Source organism: Vombatus ursinus, unplaced genomic scaffold (assembly GCF_900497805.2).
Source record: "Vombatus ursinus unplaced genomic scaffold, bare-nosed wombat genome assembly UNPS02014770.1, whole genome shotgun sequence".
NCBI lineage: Eukaryota > Metazoa > Chordata > Mammalia > Diprotodontia > Vombatidae > Vombatus > Vombatus ursinus.
In genome coordinates, this window is record NW_020954548.1 from 15,038,211 (window position 1) to 15,057,801 (window position 19,591).

Consider the following 19,591-nt stretch of genomic DNA (forward strand, 5'->3'; position numbering starts at 1 on the left):
ATTAAAACAAAACAACAAATAATTTTGATGTAGGATAGAGTTGATGTGTACGTGTTCTCTTACTTCTTTACTAATTAATTCAAAACATTTTAAATTATTCATTCATAACAGATATAGAGAGGGAATCAGCTGTTTCATTTTGCAATTTTGTAGATAACAAAATCCAATTATAGTAAAAAAAAAAAAAACTTATGCGTCACGTAGAGTTTATCATTGGCTATTACTTCTATTACAGTCCCAAGCAATTGGTATGAAGCAGTATTTATATTCTGTACTTTGACCGTCATTTGCCTCTCAGTATTTTTTTAAAATAACATTTAGAAGTACAAATAATCTGAAACAAAATAGGTATCATAGGGAGTTGTTGTTATTCAGTCATTCAGTCATGTCCGACTCTTTGTTACCCCTTGGGTTACAGCACGCCAGGCCCTTCTGTCCTCCACTATCTCCTGAAGTCTCTCCAAGCTCATATTGCTTCCATGACATTATCCATCTCATCCTCTGCCATTCTCTTCTCCTTTTTCCTTCGTCACAGGGAGTATGGGTTAGAAATTAGACCTCCTACTTTTGGGGATAACCTATATATTTATATATTAAAATCAGTCTCTTATAGATCTCTTAGAATTTGCCTTCCTATGAACTCTTGGTAATAATTGAAATTTGAAGTAATGTCACTAAACTTAAATTTTTTTTGTAGAAAGGGAATTTTGGGAATTATGTAATAAATGTAATTTGATGAGACCAAAGCGTTCCCATCACTGCAGCCGATGTGGTCACTGTGTTAGGAGAATGGATCATCATTGTCCATGGTAAGAGAAAATTAATTCATTTTTAATCACGCTAGATCTTGTTATATGTTGGTTCTCTCACTGATGTGTTAAATTTTCCTCATCATAGCTAGCCTGTAAAATAGGAAAAGTTCTGTGTTGATGACAGACATGCAATATCTGGACAGTGGAATGACCAATTCTACCTCCTTTTCTAGACTCCCCCCCCCCAAAAAATCCCCAAACAAACAAAAAAACAAACCAGTACCTTTTTCTGCCCCTTGAGATTTATTTTTATCATATTAAACTTTTATCAATATAAATATCTAGTTTGAAAATGACCATATGTACATCATGTATAGTTCTCCCTACTTGTAAAATTCTGTCATTTAGTGAGAATTGGAGGTGGGGTCGGGGATTGAATGAAGAACAATATTGATCTTTTTGGTCAATAGGGGGCTCTCTTGTAACAGCTAAACACTTCAAAGAAAAGCTTTTGAGCTACATTTTTTTTTTTGAAATTTTACAGGATTTCTACATTGTATCACTGTAACAAAATTTGCTAAATCTGTGAAAAACAAGGAATTGTATATAATTCTGTTTTCTTTGTATTGCTTTGCATAAACATTTATACTTGGTATAAATAGGTATATGTAAGTTTGTATATATTAGTGTGTATACATATACTCTCACAAATTTATATGAATGCAATGAAGTGTACAAAGAAAAAGACAAGGGCCACAAAATGTATGTGGTATTAACAGTTATTCAGAAATTGAATCAAAGCTGATCTTTGCCTTTTACTTAACAATAGAAATCAAAATAAATTTATTTTGGTAACTTGCCTGAAAATTGACTGGACAGTGTCTATAAAGTTAAGACTTATTTAAAGTAAATTTACTGAAATTAGGAAAAATATTAAAAAGCTCTGGTAAAAATACATTATTATAGTACAAAATCAAAATTTTGATCTATGACAGATGTCAATGGTACTTTTTTCCCCCAATGTAATAAATTGAGTTAAGACAAAATAGTCATCATCATTATCCTCTGAGAAATCTAATTTAAGTGCAGTTTCAAATCATATGCACAAAAAGTTAACTCTAATTGCTTCACACATTTGAGTCTAGTTCCTGTTCAAAGAAATGTTTCTGATTATTGAATATGAAAATGTAGAAAATGTGCCAGCTTTAATTTAATTCTTTCTTTAAAAAGAAAACAAAATTTAAATCTCATGGAGAATAAAAGCACAACAAAACCACCCATTTGTAAACTTTCTGAACGCTAGAAAACAATGTTATTTTTTAAAACAATAAAAAATAACTAATTGTGAGTGACAAAGTGTCTTCATTTCACTAGTTACAGAGGTGTAGAACTTATTCTATATTTGTAATCCGCTTCTTGAGAGAGAGAGGGAGAGTAAATAGGTTAAGGATATTTTATTTAGCCCTTTTTGTTGAGAGCTATTAAGACATTCAATATATAAGGCTGTAAGGCTATTCAATATATAGGTTTATTGGCTGACACAATTGGGTGGGGGCATGGGAGAAGAAAAGATGATAGGGAAGGTGAAGTGAGTTAGAGAATAAAGTTAGAACCATTTGGGGAAATCTTCCCTGGGCTCTTTCATTTCATCTAGCAACCTTAAGATTAAAAGACCAAAACTCAGGTGGCTCTTTGATTTTCCTAGGTGTTCATTGTTTGTGTCAGATGTTTCTTTATAATAAATCAACATTTATTAAACACTTACTATGTGCTAGGCTCTGTGCTAAGTGCTGTGGTTACCAAGAAAGGCAAAAAATATTCTCTGTTCTTAAGGAGTTCATAGTCTAATGGGGGAGACCACATGCAAACAACTATGTGCAAAGAATATATTTTATTTATGTACACTTATTATACATATATGAATATATGTATGTGTATAAGGCACCCAACATATGTCATCGACAGTTTATCATGTGTGCACGTGCCATGTAACACCCATGCATACATGTATGTATGCGTATATGTTTATATGCGCACATGACTAATTGCACATAATTAACAGAGGGAAGGCACTAGCATTAAGGGTAATTGGAAAGACTTCTTGTAGAAGGTGGGATTTTAGTTGTGACTTAAAGAAAGCCAAGAAAGTCAGGAGGTAGAGATGAGGAAGGAGGGAATTTATAACTTTATAAGTAGATTTCCTGGTCTACAGAAATCTAAAAATAAATGCTACAAACATTGCCACATGACTGTTTGAAAGGGGAGGTAGGGATGAAAATAGAAATATTTAAAGGATCAGGATTTTAAAGTGTTTTGTAGAGTTAAAGATTGTATATGTACAAACTTTTCTGTAACCTAACACTAAATTATTTAATAAAATTTAAACTTATTTTATTGTTGTGATAATTATCACAAATATCTCTATTTTTGCTAGATTATTTAGATTAGAAAATGAAATTGTAGAAAACTATTTCCTTCTCAGAAAGAACAATCAAAAAACGATAATTCATCAGGAATGTGATTCTTCAGTATTAGCTTCTATTGTATCATTTTTTCCCCAGAGGGTAGCAAAGTAATATTATTTTGATATGATGAAATAACTTAGAATTCTTTATCATATTGGCCTCAGGGTCTTTGTTGAACAATTACATTAAATTGAGCTATTTTGCAGTTAAACTGCTACTTGATAGTGAAGAAATTAACTAAATTTTTAAAAATTGAAAATGTTTAGGATAAAAAATATTTTATTTAATTTTGTTCTAAACATAAAAATCTTTTCTTCTTTTAAAGTGCATTTTGGAAATATTTGGGATTAGTTTATTCATGTTAGCAGATAAGTTCTAGAAATATTTCTAACAAAGATCAGGAAAGATGTAGTGAAGATATGATATAATTCTTCCTATTTTTTACAACTAAGGGTGTTATTATTTTTGTAAGGAAAATGAGTCAGAGTAAATCACTTCTGTTAGACTGATGAGATATCAGGCTTATAATTACAGGGGAAGTTATAGTATATATTATGTCTAATTGGCCTTGAGTTTTATAGTAGTTAATATGTATAATTGGACTTGAGCTTTATAATAGTCAATATGTTTGATGCCATGTCTTTGAAAAATTTTCCAGGATTGTATTTACACGTGTAATAATGAAATAGGCAACTTTCCTTTTTAACTTTTTATATATACTATTTGGTAAACAGATATATTTTAAAATAAAATTCCAAAGTGATACTATTCATTAAAAAGTTAATGTGATACAGTGAAATCTCTACTGTCTCTCATTCCCTCTCACCCTATAAACTATGGGCAGAAAAATTTGTTGGTAAGATAATCTTAATTTTTAAAAATAAGTAAACGATGGGAAAAAAAGACTTACCAAAATAAGAAAAGTTATGTCCAGGTTTGACAATGTGCTTTCTAATTTATGGCACTTTGATTCCTAAGAAATAAAACTGTCAGACATCAGCTCTGGAAAAGTTCTTTTTTTCTGGATTAAAATTGCCCTCTTTGATTATAATGTAGAAACGTGTATTATCATAGAGAAAACCAATGAAGCAGGAGTCAAAGGAACTAGATCATAATCCTGGTAATGTCACTCACTCATCGCACTGTGTGACCTCATCTTCGGTTTCCTTGTCTGCAAAATGGGAATGAGACTTGCCATGTTGACCTCATTGCATCCTTGTGAAATAATGTATGTGAAAACATTTCACACACACCATTATTTTTTGAGTATAAAGCATATAAAGTACTGAATGCTCTACAATTATGTTATTTTGTATTGTAATTTCTTATATTTTCTACTTCCTGTTTGTATTGAGTGGTTCTAGCAATCACATGTCTCGTTGGAATAAAAGTAAAATTAGAGCTTTTTTTTCCTTCAGATCCTGCTTCTGAACATTTCAAAATTGGCCTACTTCCAATTTTAAAATTTAGTCTTTTCATTTTTTTGTTTTTTTTCCTCTGCAGGATTAATAATTGTGTTGGTGAAGATAATCATTGGCTTTTTCTGCAACTATGTTTCTACACAGAGGTTCTTACTTGCTACGCATTGATGTTTTCTTTCTGCCACTATTACTACTTTCTACCATTAAAAAAGCGTAACTTGGTAAGAAATTTTGTATCAGATATCAAGAGGGCAAGTGCATCTTACAGCTATTAGACCGTGTTTTTTAGACATCTGAGGATTTTAAAAAAATCTTTAAATGGTATTTGGGTTGGGATGGCAAAGGATATTACCCATAAGTAATTTACATTCCAATAGTGTTGAGACTATCTGCACTCTTTGTGATGTAGTCAGACATTGTTATTGCATATATTATGGAAACATTGAATTTGGTAGAAAACAATACGAGGAATACAATAAGGAAAACTAGGAAGTGCAGTTAAATATTAGCTCACTTGCTTTTTGTAATGCATGACTTTTTTATGAAATGGAAAGATGACATGGCATAGTGAATTGAGAACTGGTATATCCCAGAGTATCTGAGTTCAGGTTCCATCTCTGACATATACTGACTGTGTGATACTTGAAAAGGCAATTAACCTCTCCATGCTCTAGGCAACTCTTTAAGATTTTAAGTTTGCAGAGACTCTCACTTTAATCCCCACCCCCCCCCATTTTATTCCCTCCCCTTTGTTGCCTTCTCTATTCTCTAGCAAGTTCTCTTTTTGCTGAGAAGCTATGGGAATCAACATCTCTATGCCATTCACCCATGGATTTGGTAAGGGCATATCACCTGTTCCTCTTTGACATACACCGTGACTCCCTATTTATGTTCTACATAAATTTTTTGTCCCAAAAACTACATTGATTCCCCTATAGGGGGATTGAGGGGTTTAGTTTATGGTGTTTCATTTCTGTTCCTTCACCTTCTCTTCTCCTATTTCCTTTTTCTGTTTACATTTTTATCTCCTTGTGTCCTTATTAAAAAAAAAAAACTCTTGGTCCTTTTCTTTTACTCTATATATTCATTTCTTCTTTTTTTTCTTTTTTCCTTTTTATCTTTTTTCTAAGGTAATCTTCAAACACTGGGGTAATTTATTCCTTATTCTTTCAGTAGGAATTTTAGTATTCCAAATCTATTCACTTCCCCACCTTCTTTGGAGAAAGTCTCCAATTTTTTGTTTTAATTTTTAATGTTTCAATTTTTTTCTAATTTGCTAATTGAGTTTTACTTTTGCATTGAGAGCTATAAATTTTGACATATTCTGTTCATTCCTTATGTCTCTTATTTATTTTGTTTCTCTTTTGAACCATTTTGGAATTAAAAAAATTATTCTATAATCTCGGAATTTCACAGGATTCTATGTTTTATCAGTCATTAATTGGTTGTCTTTTGTCTAGTATTATTTGTTGAGAACTGTAATTTCTTGGCAGATTTAGTACTACTCAATTCCTTCTGCTTTCTTCCTCTTGATATCTGTCTTGTTTGAGCATTTTTTCCATATTTTACTCTGCTTCTTGCTTTCTGATTCTACCTTCTTTGTCGGTGGATACATACTCCCAAGGCTGAGGTATAAAATACTTCAACTTCTTTCCATTTTAGGTTGTTTAGTGTTCACCACTAGGTCTTTGCTTTGAGGAGTCTGTGATGGCATAAGACAAGTTCAGCTGTGTTTCAGTCTTCTTTTCAGGTTCACTGGAGTATGCTGTTCCTCTGTGACATTTCCTTCTTTGTTCTTTTTGGCCTGATATTAATGAGTGACTTCCACTTTTTGAAAGAAGGGGGTGTCCCAGCTATAGCCTTTGTAGTCTTGGGTTCCCCAGTCTAGGGGCAGCGTCTGGCAGGAGGCAACACAATTTCCTGTTGTCCTTCCTTTGTCGGCTGGCTAATTGGTGTCCCCTGATTATTGCTGGCTGGTAGGTGAGGTTGGATAGTTGGGGGTAAGGTATGACATCAGAGTCTCTGCAAAGAGAGGTCCCAGTATAGACTCCATATATGAGTTCATGGATCAGTTTGTGGTCCCTGCTAGAAGTGCAAAGGCTAGTAGGTTAGGAGTTCTGAGTGAATGCTTTAAAGATTAGTGCTCTCTAGTATTAATTCATGAGGATTTTATCTGGTTGTGATTCTCTCTTTTTTGTCCTGTGTATTCAGCTGCAATTGCTATATACCTGGGGTGGATTTAGTGTTTTGGATTTCAAAATTTAAAAGTTGATGGAGTCTGGGGAAAGTGGCTAGTCTGCCATCTTGTTGGTCCTAAGACCTTTGTATATATTTATTTATCTACATGATAAGTCACCTGATGTATGTAAATTACTCAAGAACAGTGACTAATTTTTTTGTCTTTGTATCCTCAATACACTTAGAAGAATGCCAGACAAATAGTAGATACTTAATAAATGCATATTGCTTGATTGATAACAGTGATAAAGTTGATTATGTAAGTATTTGGAGAAGTCTAAACAGAAAGGTATAGGAGATTAGGAGAAATTATTTCTAGGTGGATGGGAATAGAGGGAAGGCTTCACAAAAACGATGGACCTGTGTTGGGCCTTGAAAGATAGGGAGGATTTTAACAATTATATTGGGCGATATTCCAGGTATAGATATAGAGTAAATAGAGGCACTAAAGTAGGAAAATTTAACAAGAGGACATAGGTGAATGATGCATGGTCTACTTTAGATGGAATATAAAGTATGTAAAGGCAAGTGAGAAGTTAGAATGGTAGATCAGGACAAGATTATTGAATACCTTAAAAACTAGATTAAGTAGCCAGGTGCTTATTTGGTGAGTAAAAGGGAACCATAGGAAGATTTACAACAGGGGGTGATATTCTTCCTGTACTTTAAGAAAATTGTTCTTAGCCTTGTATATAGAATCTTCTGTTCTCTAGGGAGGATGCAAGTAGAGACGCAGGAAGAAAATTACTTAAGCTTAAGGGAGAGGTGATAAGGGCCTGGATGAGGATGGCTGCAATGGGAAAGGAGAGGAGAAGAGAGGATGGTATTGCAGAGTTAGACTCAGTGTCACTTGTTAAATGATTAACATGGAGGATAAATTAGAGAGAAGAGGCAAAGACGATACCTAGGTTCAGCTTAGGGGAAGTTTTGGAGAGAAAAATATTTTGGGGGAAAAGATGAGAATATAAGCTCCTTATGAGTAAGGTTTGTTTCCTTCATTGTATTTGTATCCACAACACCTCTGCAGAGTGCCTGGCATATAGTAGGCACTTAATAAATATTTGTAAGTTGATTGAGTTCGGTTTGGGCACATTTAATTTAATATGATTGATTACAGGACATCCCAGTGAAGAGAAGTTACACAGTTTGTTGTTGGAAATAGCTCAAGATTGGAGATAACAGGTTTACCAGTCACTTGCATACTTCCCTACTGGATAACATCTTTGCCCTTGGTTTCCATGACAGTATGCTGTAATGAATTTCATTCTATGTTTGAGCCTTTTTTCTTTTTCATTATCCTGCCCTCTAAATGTTGGCTTTCCACTAGGCTCTATCCTTAACTTTTTTTTTAGCTATACTCTCTTTTCCTTGGTGCATGCAAATCATTCAGTAACCGTTTATTAAGTACCTACTATGTGCTAGGCACTGTGCTAAGTTATTTACAAATGTTATTCTATTTTATCCTGAAGTAGGTGCTAGTATTATCCCCATTTTACAGTTGAGGAAACTGAAGCAAAGAGAGGTTAAATGACTAGCTCAAATGACATTTAGTAAGCATCTGAAGTCCTGACTCTAGGCCCACCACTCTGTCCACTATGCCACCTAGCTGCCTTTAAGACAGTTTCTTGAAGGAGATTAGAGGGAGTGGAATCAAAATTATTATCTAATTCAATTTGTATTTATTGAATACCTATTAAAGTACCCTAGAACTTTGTTCAATCTGAAGTAAATTCTTTTTACAATTAGTTTATCTAAGAAGTATATTTAAAGGGGTTTCTTTATTGGAGTAGTAGAGATCCTATTATAAGACAGTGGCACCTATGTTACCCAATAAATGAAACCTCCAGAAACAATCTTATAACAAACATTTTTTTCTTTCTATTATCCAATTCTATTAGTGCAGTTATTTGGGGTTTTGTTTTGTTTTTGAGTAACTTCATTCTGAACAGTAGGTTTTTCTTCATTTCACTTTGAGCAGATGTGCAAGGCAAATACACATAAATTGAAACTTGCATAGAGTATCCTAGATTGAAGACTTAAATATGTATCAGAATGGTCTTAGGCTATATTATCATTCTTATTTAGTATAGCTCATAGAAAATAGTATTAAATACTATATTTTTCTGTTTTAAATTTATTCTTACAAATTTGTCCTCTGTTGTTTTGAAAGCACTGGAAAATTCTTCTCTCCATAACCTAAAAGATATTATCTAATATCATTTCAGTTCATTCACAGACCATATAGTTTTCAAATTACGAAAAGTGGATTTCTAAAGTTAGGAAAAGTGGATTTCTCAGTGACTTGTTGAATGATCTTGGGCAAGTCAAAATATCTCTATGCTTCAGATTCAATATGAGTATAATTATATTAACCTCCTTCTTTTCCTCAAATGGATGTTGTGAGAATTAAGAAGATAATGGGACAGTTCCTGTTTGACAAGCAGGTGATTCTTTGGGAGTAACTTAGATACTTCTGAGTATGCATGATTCTTTCAATTCACTAGAACTATCTGTAAATTTACTACTTACAAGTACCTGAATTATAACTAACTTAATGTGGTAAATTATTTTTATTTTCTTTTGTATTTTTATATATTACATGAACAGTAAAAGGATCTGTGATTTTTGCCATAGAATTCAGTTAACTCTACTTTTCATTGAAGGTCATATTGTGATTAAAGACCAACCACTTAAAAGGTGGTGGCCTCAAAAACCCTGTTTGTATTGTCATACTGTCTGCTTAACAGATATAATTGGTGGCTCCTGAAAAGAATTAAATTCCTTATTTGACGAAGAAAACCACATTTGACCATTTTTCTAAATGGTTGTTCTTAATATCTTATATTTAAATAACTGAGGTTAATTGATCATAGGATCAGAGATTTAGAGCTGGAAGGAACCTTGGATACCATTATTATAGAGAAATTTTGTTTTTGTTTCAGTATGGTTTTGTTTTTGTTTTTTGCCTTGGCATGTATTAGAAAATTATAGACAGACATTTTGATGACATAGGCTTTATGAAAAATGTATAAAATATTTTAGAGTATCAGACATTTCTTTGGAAATATGGTTTGTGATTTTTGTTTTATGGTTTACTAATATTTTAGGCACACATATATTTGCATTCTAGTTTGTGGAAAATTTTCAGCAGTCTCCCTAAAGTACATTTTCTTTAAAGAAAAAGTAAGTTATGTGTGGGTGGGATGGGAATGAGCAAGGCAGTCAGTAGATTGAAACAGTTTAGAAATAGTCTTCAGCATTCAGACTATTGGCCTGTTTACATTAAATTTAAAAAGCAACTATTCTTTTTTTAGGTTACCAGTAGTTTTTCTAATACAAATCGGCTCATGTGGTTGATAGGTGTGCCTGTTATCTCCTTTAAGATCACATGAATAAAGATTTCTAAATGCGTGCCTGCTAGTACCTTTGTACTGTAGAATATTTATTTTTTCTGTACAGGGCTAAATGAGGAAAATTTTATCAGTCGTATTGACTTTTGATAAAATGTAAGTAGAGATGCCCTATCAAATTTACAGATTTGTTTTGAGGATTAAATATGATACTAGATATAAAAATGCTTTGTAGAAGAAAGAATTATACAAAGAGTAAAAGATTATTATTATTAATATGAATGGTAGAATAGTTACAATGGTTTCCTTTTCACAGTCACTTTTAGGATATTTAATTTTAAATTGGAAAAAATTTTAAATTGGTAATTTCTGATTGATTTATTTTTGTATATAGGGCAGCTTACAGGCTAGCTACATTTCTGATCCTCAATTTAGGTTTTTAGAATAAGGGACATGGTGCTGATATTCAGGAAAAGGAAAATAAACATTGTTTGGGATCTCAGCCAACTCTTCTGCTAGGAAGATATTGACATTATTGTCCTCATTGGCTGATTCTAATAGCGTTGCTAGGGACTTGGTATCAAATATAACTGGCTTACAAAAAAGAGAAGCAGCAAGAAGATTTGGTTATAATTAGCTTGGAATTTAGGCAAATCTACAAAATTCATTTTACTCTTTCCATCCAAGTTATTCTTAAAGTACATTCCAGAGACCCCATCATGTTTACCTTTTATATTTATTTCTTTTTATTCAGGCCAGTTTTGGCTTTAATCAGTAGATTTTGTTTACTCAGTGTCAATAAGGGCTTATATTTATTATGATATGGAAAAGTGGATGAAATTACTAAAATAAGTGTTTGACCATCTGGAATTTTAGCATCGTGTTGGCATGTTAAGAATAGTTGTGAAATTATGACTGCATACCATCAGATTTATTTGTATTCTTCAGTGTATATGGTGGAGGGAACAGGAGATAAGGATAAAACATTATTTCTAATCTTGTTTTTAAAAAAAATTGGTTTTTTATTTGTATAAATAATACTAACATTTCAGGTCTTAACATTTCTTTTTCATTTCATTTCCTATTTTAGCTTAAAAGGATCAAATTGTAGGTCTGAAGTATATAGTTAAAATAATTTACTAGTATACAAACTTTGTTATAAAGTGTGTGTGTGTGTGTGTGTGTGTGTGTGTGTATGTATGTGTGTATGTATGTATGTGTGTGTGTGTAGGCAGTCGGGGTTAAGTGACTTTTGCCTGGAGTCACACAGCTAGTAAGTATCTGACGCCTCATTTGAAGTCAGGTCCTCCTGACTCCAGGGCCGGTGCTCCATCCACTGTGCCACCTAGCTGCCCCTATGGTATTTTTCAAATGCCTCTCCCATGTCCAGAGGGATGGACAGTATAGGTAATTGTCCATAGAAAAATCTATATGGTATCTATCTTTGTATACCTAGTGCTTAGTGTAATACTTATATGGCATTGTCACATAATGACTATTTCAACTAATCAAAAGTGGTTGATTGATCTTGAGTTTCCAGCAGATACCATGTAGCTGTGGCAGTGGGGTGCCTGAATCTTATGGTCTTGTGGGGATAGGGTGGAGAGGGTCAGTGAGTTCCTCTTCTCAGTGCCCAGATGGTCTGACCCATTTTCTTGTCTTAGCTGGACCAGCCTGCCCCAAGAGGTCAGTGTTATCAGCTTATCTTCCAGCCACTGCTTTGGCTCTAAGGCTGAGTATCTCTGCACTGGACTAGTGAGAAGGCTGTCAAATACCTTGTACCTGGGTCTGCTCCCAGCTGCCTGTCTGTATCTCAGCAATGTGGTAGAGGAATCACTGGCTATAGTCCTCTCTCTCATAGTCACTGGGTGCTTGGATAGGTTGTTATTGACTTTATCAGAGACATATGTTGGGGAAAGGAGGCAATATAGGTCTCTTGGTGCTTTCATCCTTGAATTCCACACTACTCTGTTATTTCAATTACCATGATGTTGGCATCTGCAAAGCTATTGTCATGCTGTACATAACTTCTGTCCTCCCTGCTGTCTGCTAGGGAAAAGAAACTCACTGCTTCTGCTCTATCACTAATGATGGGAAGAAAGTAGCAATGAAGTTCATGTTGAGATCTCCCCTTTTCTCCTGTCAGGCACACAGTCATTTCAACATTTGGTATTTGTAAAGAATATAATCCAAGAAGGACTTGATTGTGGAAATTGAGATCATTAACATGTGCCCAAAGTATTAATGAGTTGCTAAATTGTCTCTCAGATTTTCATGAGTGGATAGAATGCTGGTCCTGGATTCCAGATCTGAGTTCAAATCTCACTTCAGATACTTACTAGCTATGTGACCCTGGGCAAGTCACTTAACCCCGTTTGCCTTAGTTTCCTCAAATCTGTAAAATGAACTGGAGAAAGAAATGGCAAATCACTCCAGTATCTTTGCCAGACTACCCTCAAATATGGTCACAGAGAGTTGGACAGGACTGAAATGATTCAACATCATAGCTTGTTTAACTCTTGTTAACTGCCACATTTTAATTTACTGATATCTTCAGAATTCAGCTATGTGGCTGTTATTGTGATTGGAATTGTTCAGCAGCCCTATCCCTCTTATAATACTTCTTGTTTTGGTGAATACTGGTAAAGTGGAAGGACTTCTCTTGATTCATGTGATAAAAAATTGCAAGAAATGGAAAAAATAAAGTTTAATAATAGGATTTTACTTTCTGTTTAACAGAGCAAGCATAATTAGTACCTGGACCTGATATGGATTATGTAGGGCATTTAATCCAATAGTAAATAGCCTAATTTTATTTCAGATATAGAGATCTAAAATATTTTGTTTTAATTTAAAAAGAGAGAGAAGAATGAAATCATTTCCAGGTAGTATTAAAGAGCACAAAGAAACATCTCTTGTACTCTTGCCTCAGTATGATCACCAAAACATTGAGAAACAGAAAAACTGCCAGGTTCTAATGATTCCATGAATTTAGATCGTCAGTTAAGTTGTAAATAATTTTTGTAAAATAGTCTTTTCATACTGATTGTTCATAGGATCATGGGGCCTAGAGTTGAAAGGAGCCTTAGAGATCCCCTTTTTCAGCTCATTTTTTTTGTTTCAAATGATAAAACAAGTGAAATGTGTTAACTTGTCCCAAGGTCACATAAAATTAAAGTAGTAATACTCTGTATTCCAAATCCTTTGAAAACATCATATCATAGTTTACAAAATGGTATGTTTGATTTTCAAAATAGTTGGAATAGAAATGTCATGGATTTAGAGTTGAAAGAAATCTTTGATATTAGTCTAACTTCTTTATTTTTAGTTGAGGAAAAAAAGACCCAAACAGGTTAAAGAACTTTACCAAAGCCACATCTATACGTGGCATAGCCTGCATTGGATACCGATCCTTTGATACCAAATCCTGCACTCTTCCCATTTGACCTTGATGCTGGTAAATAAAAATCACTTAATTATTGGAAACCCAGATAACAATCAAAATGTGACCACCTTATTTATGCCAGTACTTTGAAGTGCAGCACAAATTGAAAGTGTTTAGTGGCATTGTCCTAAAAGAGCACAAAAATGGGGTGAGGGGTAAGGGTAGAGGAGAAAGATGATTATTCCATGGAAGTCTGTTGCAGAGTATGGCTGAATATACAATTTTTGTTGTCTCTTTCTTATTGTTGTGTGGCTGGGCCTGGATGGGGTGGAGTAGCTGACTTTTGTGCTGTGGATTTCCTTTTTCTTTGTCCATCTGTCCTCTCTTTGTTTTTCTAGTTGCTTTTATCTGTTGTGTCTCATTTTCTCTTCCTTTTTACCCTTTTGGCCATGCCTCTAGTTCATCCCCTTTTCTTGATATGTCCCACATGTTTTTTTAAAAAAAATTTAATATGTTCTTTACGTAGTTTTGTTCCTTCCAAATTTAAAAACAAGTTGATAGAGCATTTTATATTTTTCTCAAAAACAAAAAACCCAATCCTGAAAAAATATTTTTACCATGTGATCCTCATTAATTCACACAAACTTACTCCTCTTCCTTCTCTGATACGTAATATAAGAAGGGTACCCCATACCACCAGCCAGGTGGCACAGTAGATAGAATGCTGGACCTAGAATCAGGAAGACTTGAGTTCAAAATCTGCCTCTCATATTTTTACAATCTTCATGACCCTGGGCACATCAGTTAACCTGTCTCAGCCTTACTTTCTTCATTTGCAAAATGGGGGTAATACTAGCATTTAAGTACCAGAGTTTTGAGGATCAAGTGATGTAATATTTGTAAATCTCTTTACAAATCTTAAAGCAGTATATAAATACTAGTTATTATCTATCGTAAAAGAAATTTGTAGACATTCCTGATGTTAATTGTACATTTTATCAAGATGGTAAATCATTAGGTTTTCCAAACCTTTGGAGGTTCAGTATTGCTGTTGTTACCAGCCTAATTGGAATGAAATCATGAAAAGAAAATTTTCTTTTCTAAAATAGGAAAGAGATTTTGGGGGAAAGGTAGAAAGTGAGTAAATGTGGTAAAAATAAAATCATTTACTCATTGTAATAAGACAGCAAATATTATCATAAAGTTAAAATTGGTACTCCTTTACATTAGTTTAAGTTGCTCAGCTTAAGTTGTAAGAAATGTTCTTAACTCTTAGGGCAGTGCCTGGCAAAAAGTAAGGACTTAATGGCTTGTTTGTTGATTGGAAATAAGTGTTGGAATGAGGGTCTAGCAGTGGCTGTGGGGGATTTAGCCGTCTAGGGGGCGCACTTTCATCAAAAGTCCATTTTTGTAGCTAAGCAGCTAATATAGTCTGGCAAGAATGTTTTCCTCTGCCTCTGGTAACGTGGGAACAGACAAGGAAAGGTGGGTGATTGCAGGCTTAGAAGTGACTTATCTTTACCACTGTAGCCGTTATCCTTTAAAAATCTATTTAGCATCAGCATGAAATTCCTCTTGTTTGCCTATAGTAGGCAAAAAGGGTAGGTTGATTATCTTAAATGCTGCTTTTTTTAAAAATAAACTTAAGACTAAAATTTTTTTTTCTTCTTACACAGTACAATTTCTTTTTAATGGAATTAACACAGTAGAGTTTTTGAGGCTTTTGTTTTATGAGGAAGATGGATGGGTTTGATTTCATCATATTAAAAAAATTATCTTTAATCATCATGTATAAATATTTTTCTTTAGTTCAGAATTTAAATATTGGCCTTTATTTTAGCTAAATTATATAAACAAATTTAATAAATTTTCATGAAATAAAATAAAGTTATATAAAGTATGAATATTTGTTTTTAGTTCAGAATTTAAGTACTGAGCCTTTAATTTAGCTATACTATATTAATCTTTAGAATTGACAGAAAAAGCTAAAAGCAGGAAGCAAAAGGTATTGATACTTTTATATATGCAGTAATGAAAGACATCTTCAAAATGCTAGAATTGGGATGCATGAAACTACATTACATAAAAATCACTCATTTTTATGTTCTCAGTTAAATTCCATTCTATTGGCTACAGAGGTGTGATTGGCATTTGTTGGTTAAATGGGTTTACTATCTACACTGTAGACAGAATTATGGTTTTTAACATATTGTATTTACTAACCTTATGAGGAAAGAAAGTGTAGGGTGAAATGCTTCATGTTTTTTTCTATATTAATTTAAATTTCTTTTATCATGGAATTTCTAAAAATTCAAGGTTTTCTTTACTATAGATTCAGCCATAAAATTAAAAACAATTTTTCCACAACTATATTCATAGAGATCTGATTATTATTATCTGATCATTGTAACCTCCACAACTGTTGTTAAGCGAATTTGATAATTAGGTTTTATCAAGTAGTAGTAAAGTAAAAAGTGTTCATAAGAAGAAAAATACCTGGTGGAGGTCATTCCTATAGTCATAAAAAGTAGAGGTTTAAATAATCTATACATATGCAAAAATTAATTTTGAAAAAATCTTAGATCCCTAGTATTCTAATATTTCTAAAATAAAGGGGTTGACCATAGAAGATTTAGAAGTCCTCTAAGGGTCTCTTCCCATTCCAACTCAGTGGTCCTATGATCTATGAACCTTTGCCTGCTGCCTTCTAGTATGGAGAGTATAGCAGAAGTGATGGAGTAGAGAAATAAACTTCTGTGAACTGGCTTCAAAATTTACCATGCTATTGCTGTAAATTAAGCTGGCTATTAGGTTTACTATAGCCAGAATTTAAGCATTATTCTTTGAGTTGATCGCTCTTATCAATGTTGACACAGGGTCATTGAAGTAAAGATCCTAGCTCTCAGCCACTAAAGTCCCATTGGGTTAGTTAATAACCTTTTGTGTTGTACTAGAGTTCCTAAAACTAGTCAGTCGACAAGCATGTATTAAGCACTTACTCTGTATCAGGCACTGTGCTAAGTACTAGGAATACAAACAAAGGCAAAAATACTGTCCTTTCCTTAAAGGAGTATTTTAATGGGTGGGATGTAGTTATTATATACATAGAAGATATGTACAGAATAGATGGAAGGTGATAATGGCAGGAATAGTGATGGAGCAGTGGAGTGCAGAAGAAAAAACTCCTATAGAAGGTGGGAAATTAGAGTGAGTCTTGAGGGAAGCCAAGGAAGAAAAGAGGCAGAAGGCATAGGGGACAGAATTGTTCCAGGCATGGAGTCCTGCCCATACAAAGGAATAGAAGTGGGAGCTGGATGGCGATGGGTGAGGAGTAGTTGCTGCAACTAGGCCAATGTAGCTGGATTCTACAGTATTTAGAAGAAAGTAAAATACAAGAATATTGGAAAGGTAGGAAGGGGCCAGCCTGTTAACACTTTAAATGCCAAATAAAGGAGTTTACATTTGATTGTGAAATTAATAGGGAAGCTTTGGAATTTATTGAGTAGGGGTAGGGGGGAGGCCTTGGTCAAACCCACACTTTAGGAAGATTGCTTTAAAATCTGGGTGGAGGAGGCATGGAGTGGGGAACTTCTTGAGGTAGGGAGACCAATTGGAATTGGAATAGTCAAGACATGAGTAATGAGTGTCTGTACCATGGTGATGCCAGTGTAAAAGGATAGAAGGGAACATATACAAGAGACTGTGTAAAGGGAGAATTGGCAGTACTTGGCAACAGATTGGATGTGGTAGGGGTAAGGGGAAAGGTTAAAAGTGAGGAGTCAAGGAAACATCTTTTGAGCCTGGTTGATTGGGAGGATGGTGGTGCCTTCAACAGTAATAGGGAGGTTAGAAAGAGGCGAAGGTTTGGTGGAGGGGGTGAGATAATGACTTCAGTTTTAGACATGGTGATTTTAAGATGTCTACAGAACATTCAGTTTGAGATGTTCAAAGAGGTAGAGTTGTGAGACTGTATGTCAGAAGAGAGGTTGGGTCTGGATAAATAGATCTGAGAATCATCTTTGTAAGGATGATAATTGAATCCATGGGAGCTGATGAAATCATCCACCAAACAGAGTATTACAGAAGTAGAAGAGAAAAGGGCCCAGGCCTGAACTTTAGGGGATTTCACCATTAATGGGTATGACCTATATGAAAATCCAGAAAAAGACAGAGAAAGAATAGCCAGGAGGATAACTAGGAGAGAAGAGCAATATCATAAAAACCTAGAGAGAAAAGAATATTGTGGAGAAAAGGATGATGGACAGTGTCAGAGACTACAAAGAGTTCAAGAATAATGAGGATTGAGGAAAAGGTTATTACATTTGCCAGATTAGATTTGGTGGGAGAAAACAAACAAAAATACTAGTGTATCACTTAATTATAGGATTTAGAGCTAGAAGACCAGAGATCTTAAGGAGAAACAGTTTTATGTAGTGGAAAGAACATTGAATTTGGGGTTGGAAAAAGACTGTGTTCAAATCCCACTTCCCACACTTCTACTTATGTGACCTTGGGCAAATCACTTAACTTCCTTGTCTTTTCAATTTCTTCATTTTTAAAATGTAAATAATTATATGTATGCTACCACACTCACAGGACTGTGGGGCTAAAAGACCATATAAATATAAAATGCATCAAAAGGGATCAAAAAAACCTTAAAGCACTAAATATCAGCAATTATTATATACTTTGTACCCCACACCCCCTCATTTCATATTTATGGAAACTATGACCCATAGAGACTAAAGGACTTGTTTTCAATTACACAGGTAGTAAGTCAGAGTCAGGATTTAAACCCAGGTATTTTGACTGCTAATCTACTATTTTGCATGCAGTTGTTGATTCCTATGTTTACATAAATGCATTTTTTCAGGTACCATCCTATGAAGCTCCGCTAGGATTAGAAACCCTCTTATAGTATAATGGGCTATTTATTACCTTCTAAACTAGGACTTCAGTGATCATCTGGGAGTGAGGGTCACATCTTTAATGCTATTTGCCACTGTAGAAAATAAACATTAACTGAAGGAAATAATCCAAAGTCTAGAAACTTTAAGCCTAGTAATCAGGCTGAAATTAAGTCATTGGTAGGAGTATAGTGAAATTTGAAGCCTACTCAAATATGTTCATTTTCTTATCACTTCTAATGTAATTATCTTAACAAGTATGTTATACCACCCCTGTAGTAAATCAGTATATAATTTCAAGATAAAAGAGAAATGGCCAATGTGATACACTTTTTATGTATGTTTCAGAATATAAAGTAGTATCAGTTGGCATGTGCTTATATTATCAATAATTACATTGCAGATATCTAAAGATTAGCATCAAGCTATTTTCTATGAAGGTTTAGAAAGCTACAATCTAATCTTAGGCTATTTTATCAAACATTATTATTTTAGTAATTATGTAGGCATCATTGTAAATTATAATTCCATATTGGTAAGTGATTATTGAGTAGATCAAGTTACTTATCTCAGTCTGACCTACAGCTCTTAACACAAGCCTTCTTAGTCCATGCAGGCATAGATAGTATCACATATATCTCATGGTGTTGCTAGTAGGTAACTCCAAGTCTGAGCTACAGTGGTGTCCAGTGAAAATATGTAGTTGACCTACCTCCATCCACATCCTTCTTTTTTGATAGAAAGGGAAGTCTTACTTCTGTCTTTCATTATCATCAATTTGGCTTCTTGTGGTACAGGTGAATGAAATACTACTTCCTTCTTGCTGTCCTTAAACTGAGTTTCTTTGACCCGCTTCTTACTGTCTTATCCAAGAGCCATGTTAAGTGGGCCTGAGTCCTGTCTTCATGACTAGTAAAATTCTAGAATATGTATATTTATTGTGTGCTAGGCACTATGCTGAGTGCTTTATAATTATATCTCATTTAATCATAACAACAACCCTTGAAGGTAGGTGCTTTTATTATCCCCATTTTTCAGATGAGGAAACTGAGGCAAACAGAGTTTAAGGTACT

The 19,591-nt window shown here is 34.0% G+C and overlaps 1 protein-coding gene across 2 annotated transcripts in view; it reads left to right on the forward strand.

Annotated features, from left to right (window-relative positions):
- The window catches only part of ZDHHC21 (zinc finger DHHC-type containing 21), a 63,109-nt gene that overhangs the window by 24,439 nt on the left and 19,079 nt on the right, over positions 1-19,591 (forward strand). For both annotated transcript variants that reach the window (XM_027863024.1, XM_027863025.1), the window contains 2 exons: positions 698-809; positions 4,721-4,859. In XM_027863024.1, coding sequence (XP_027718825.1) covers positions 698-809; positions 4,721-4,859 — 251 coding nt within the window. The remainder of the gene's footprint in view (positions 1-697; positions 810-4,720; positions 4,860-19,591) is intronic.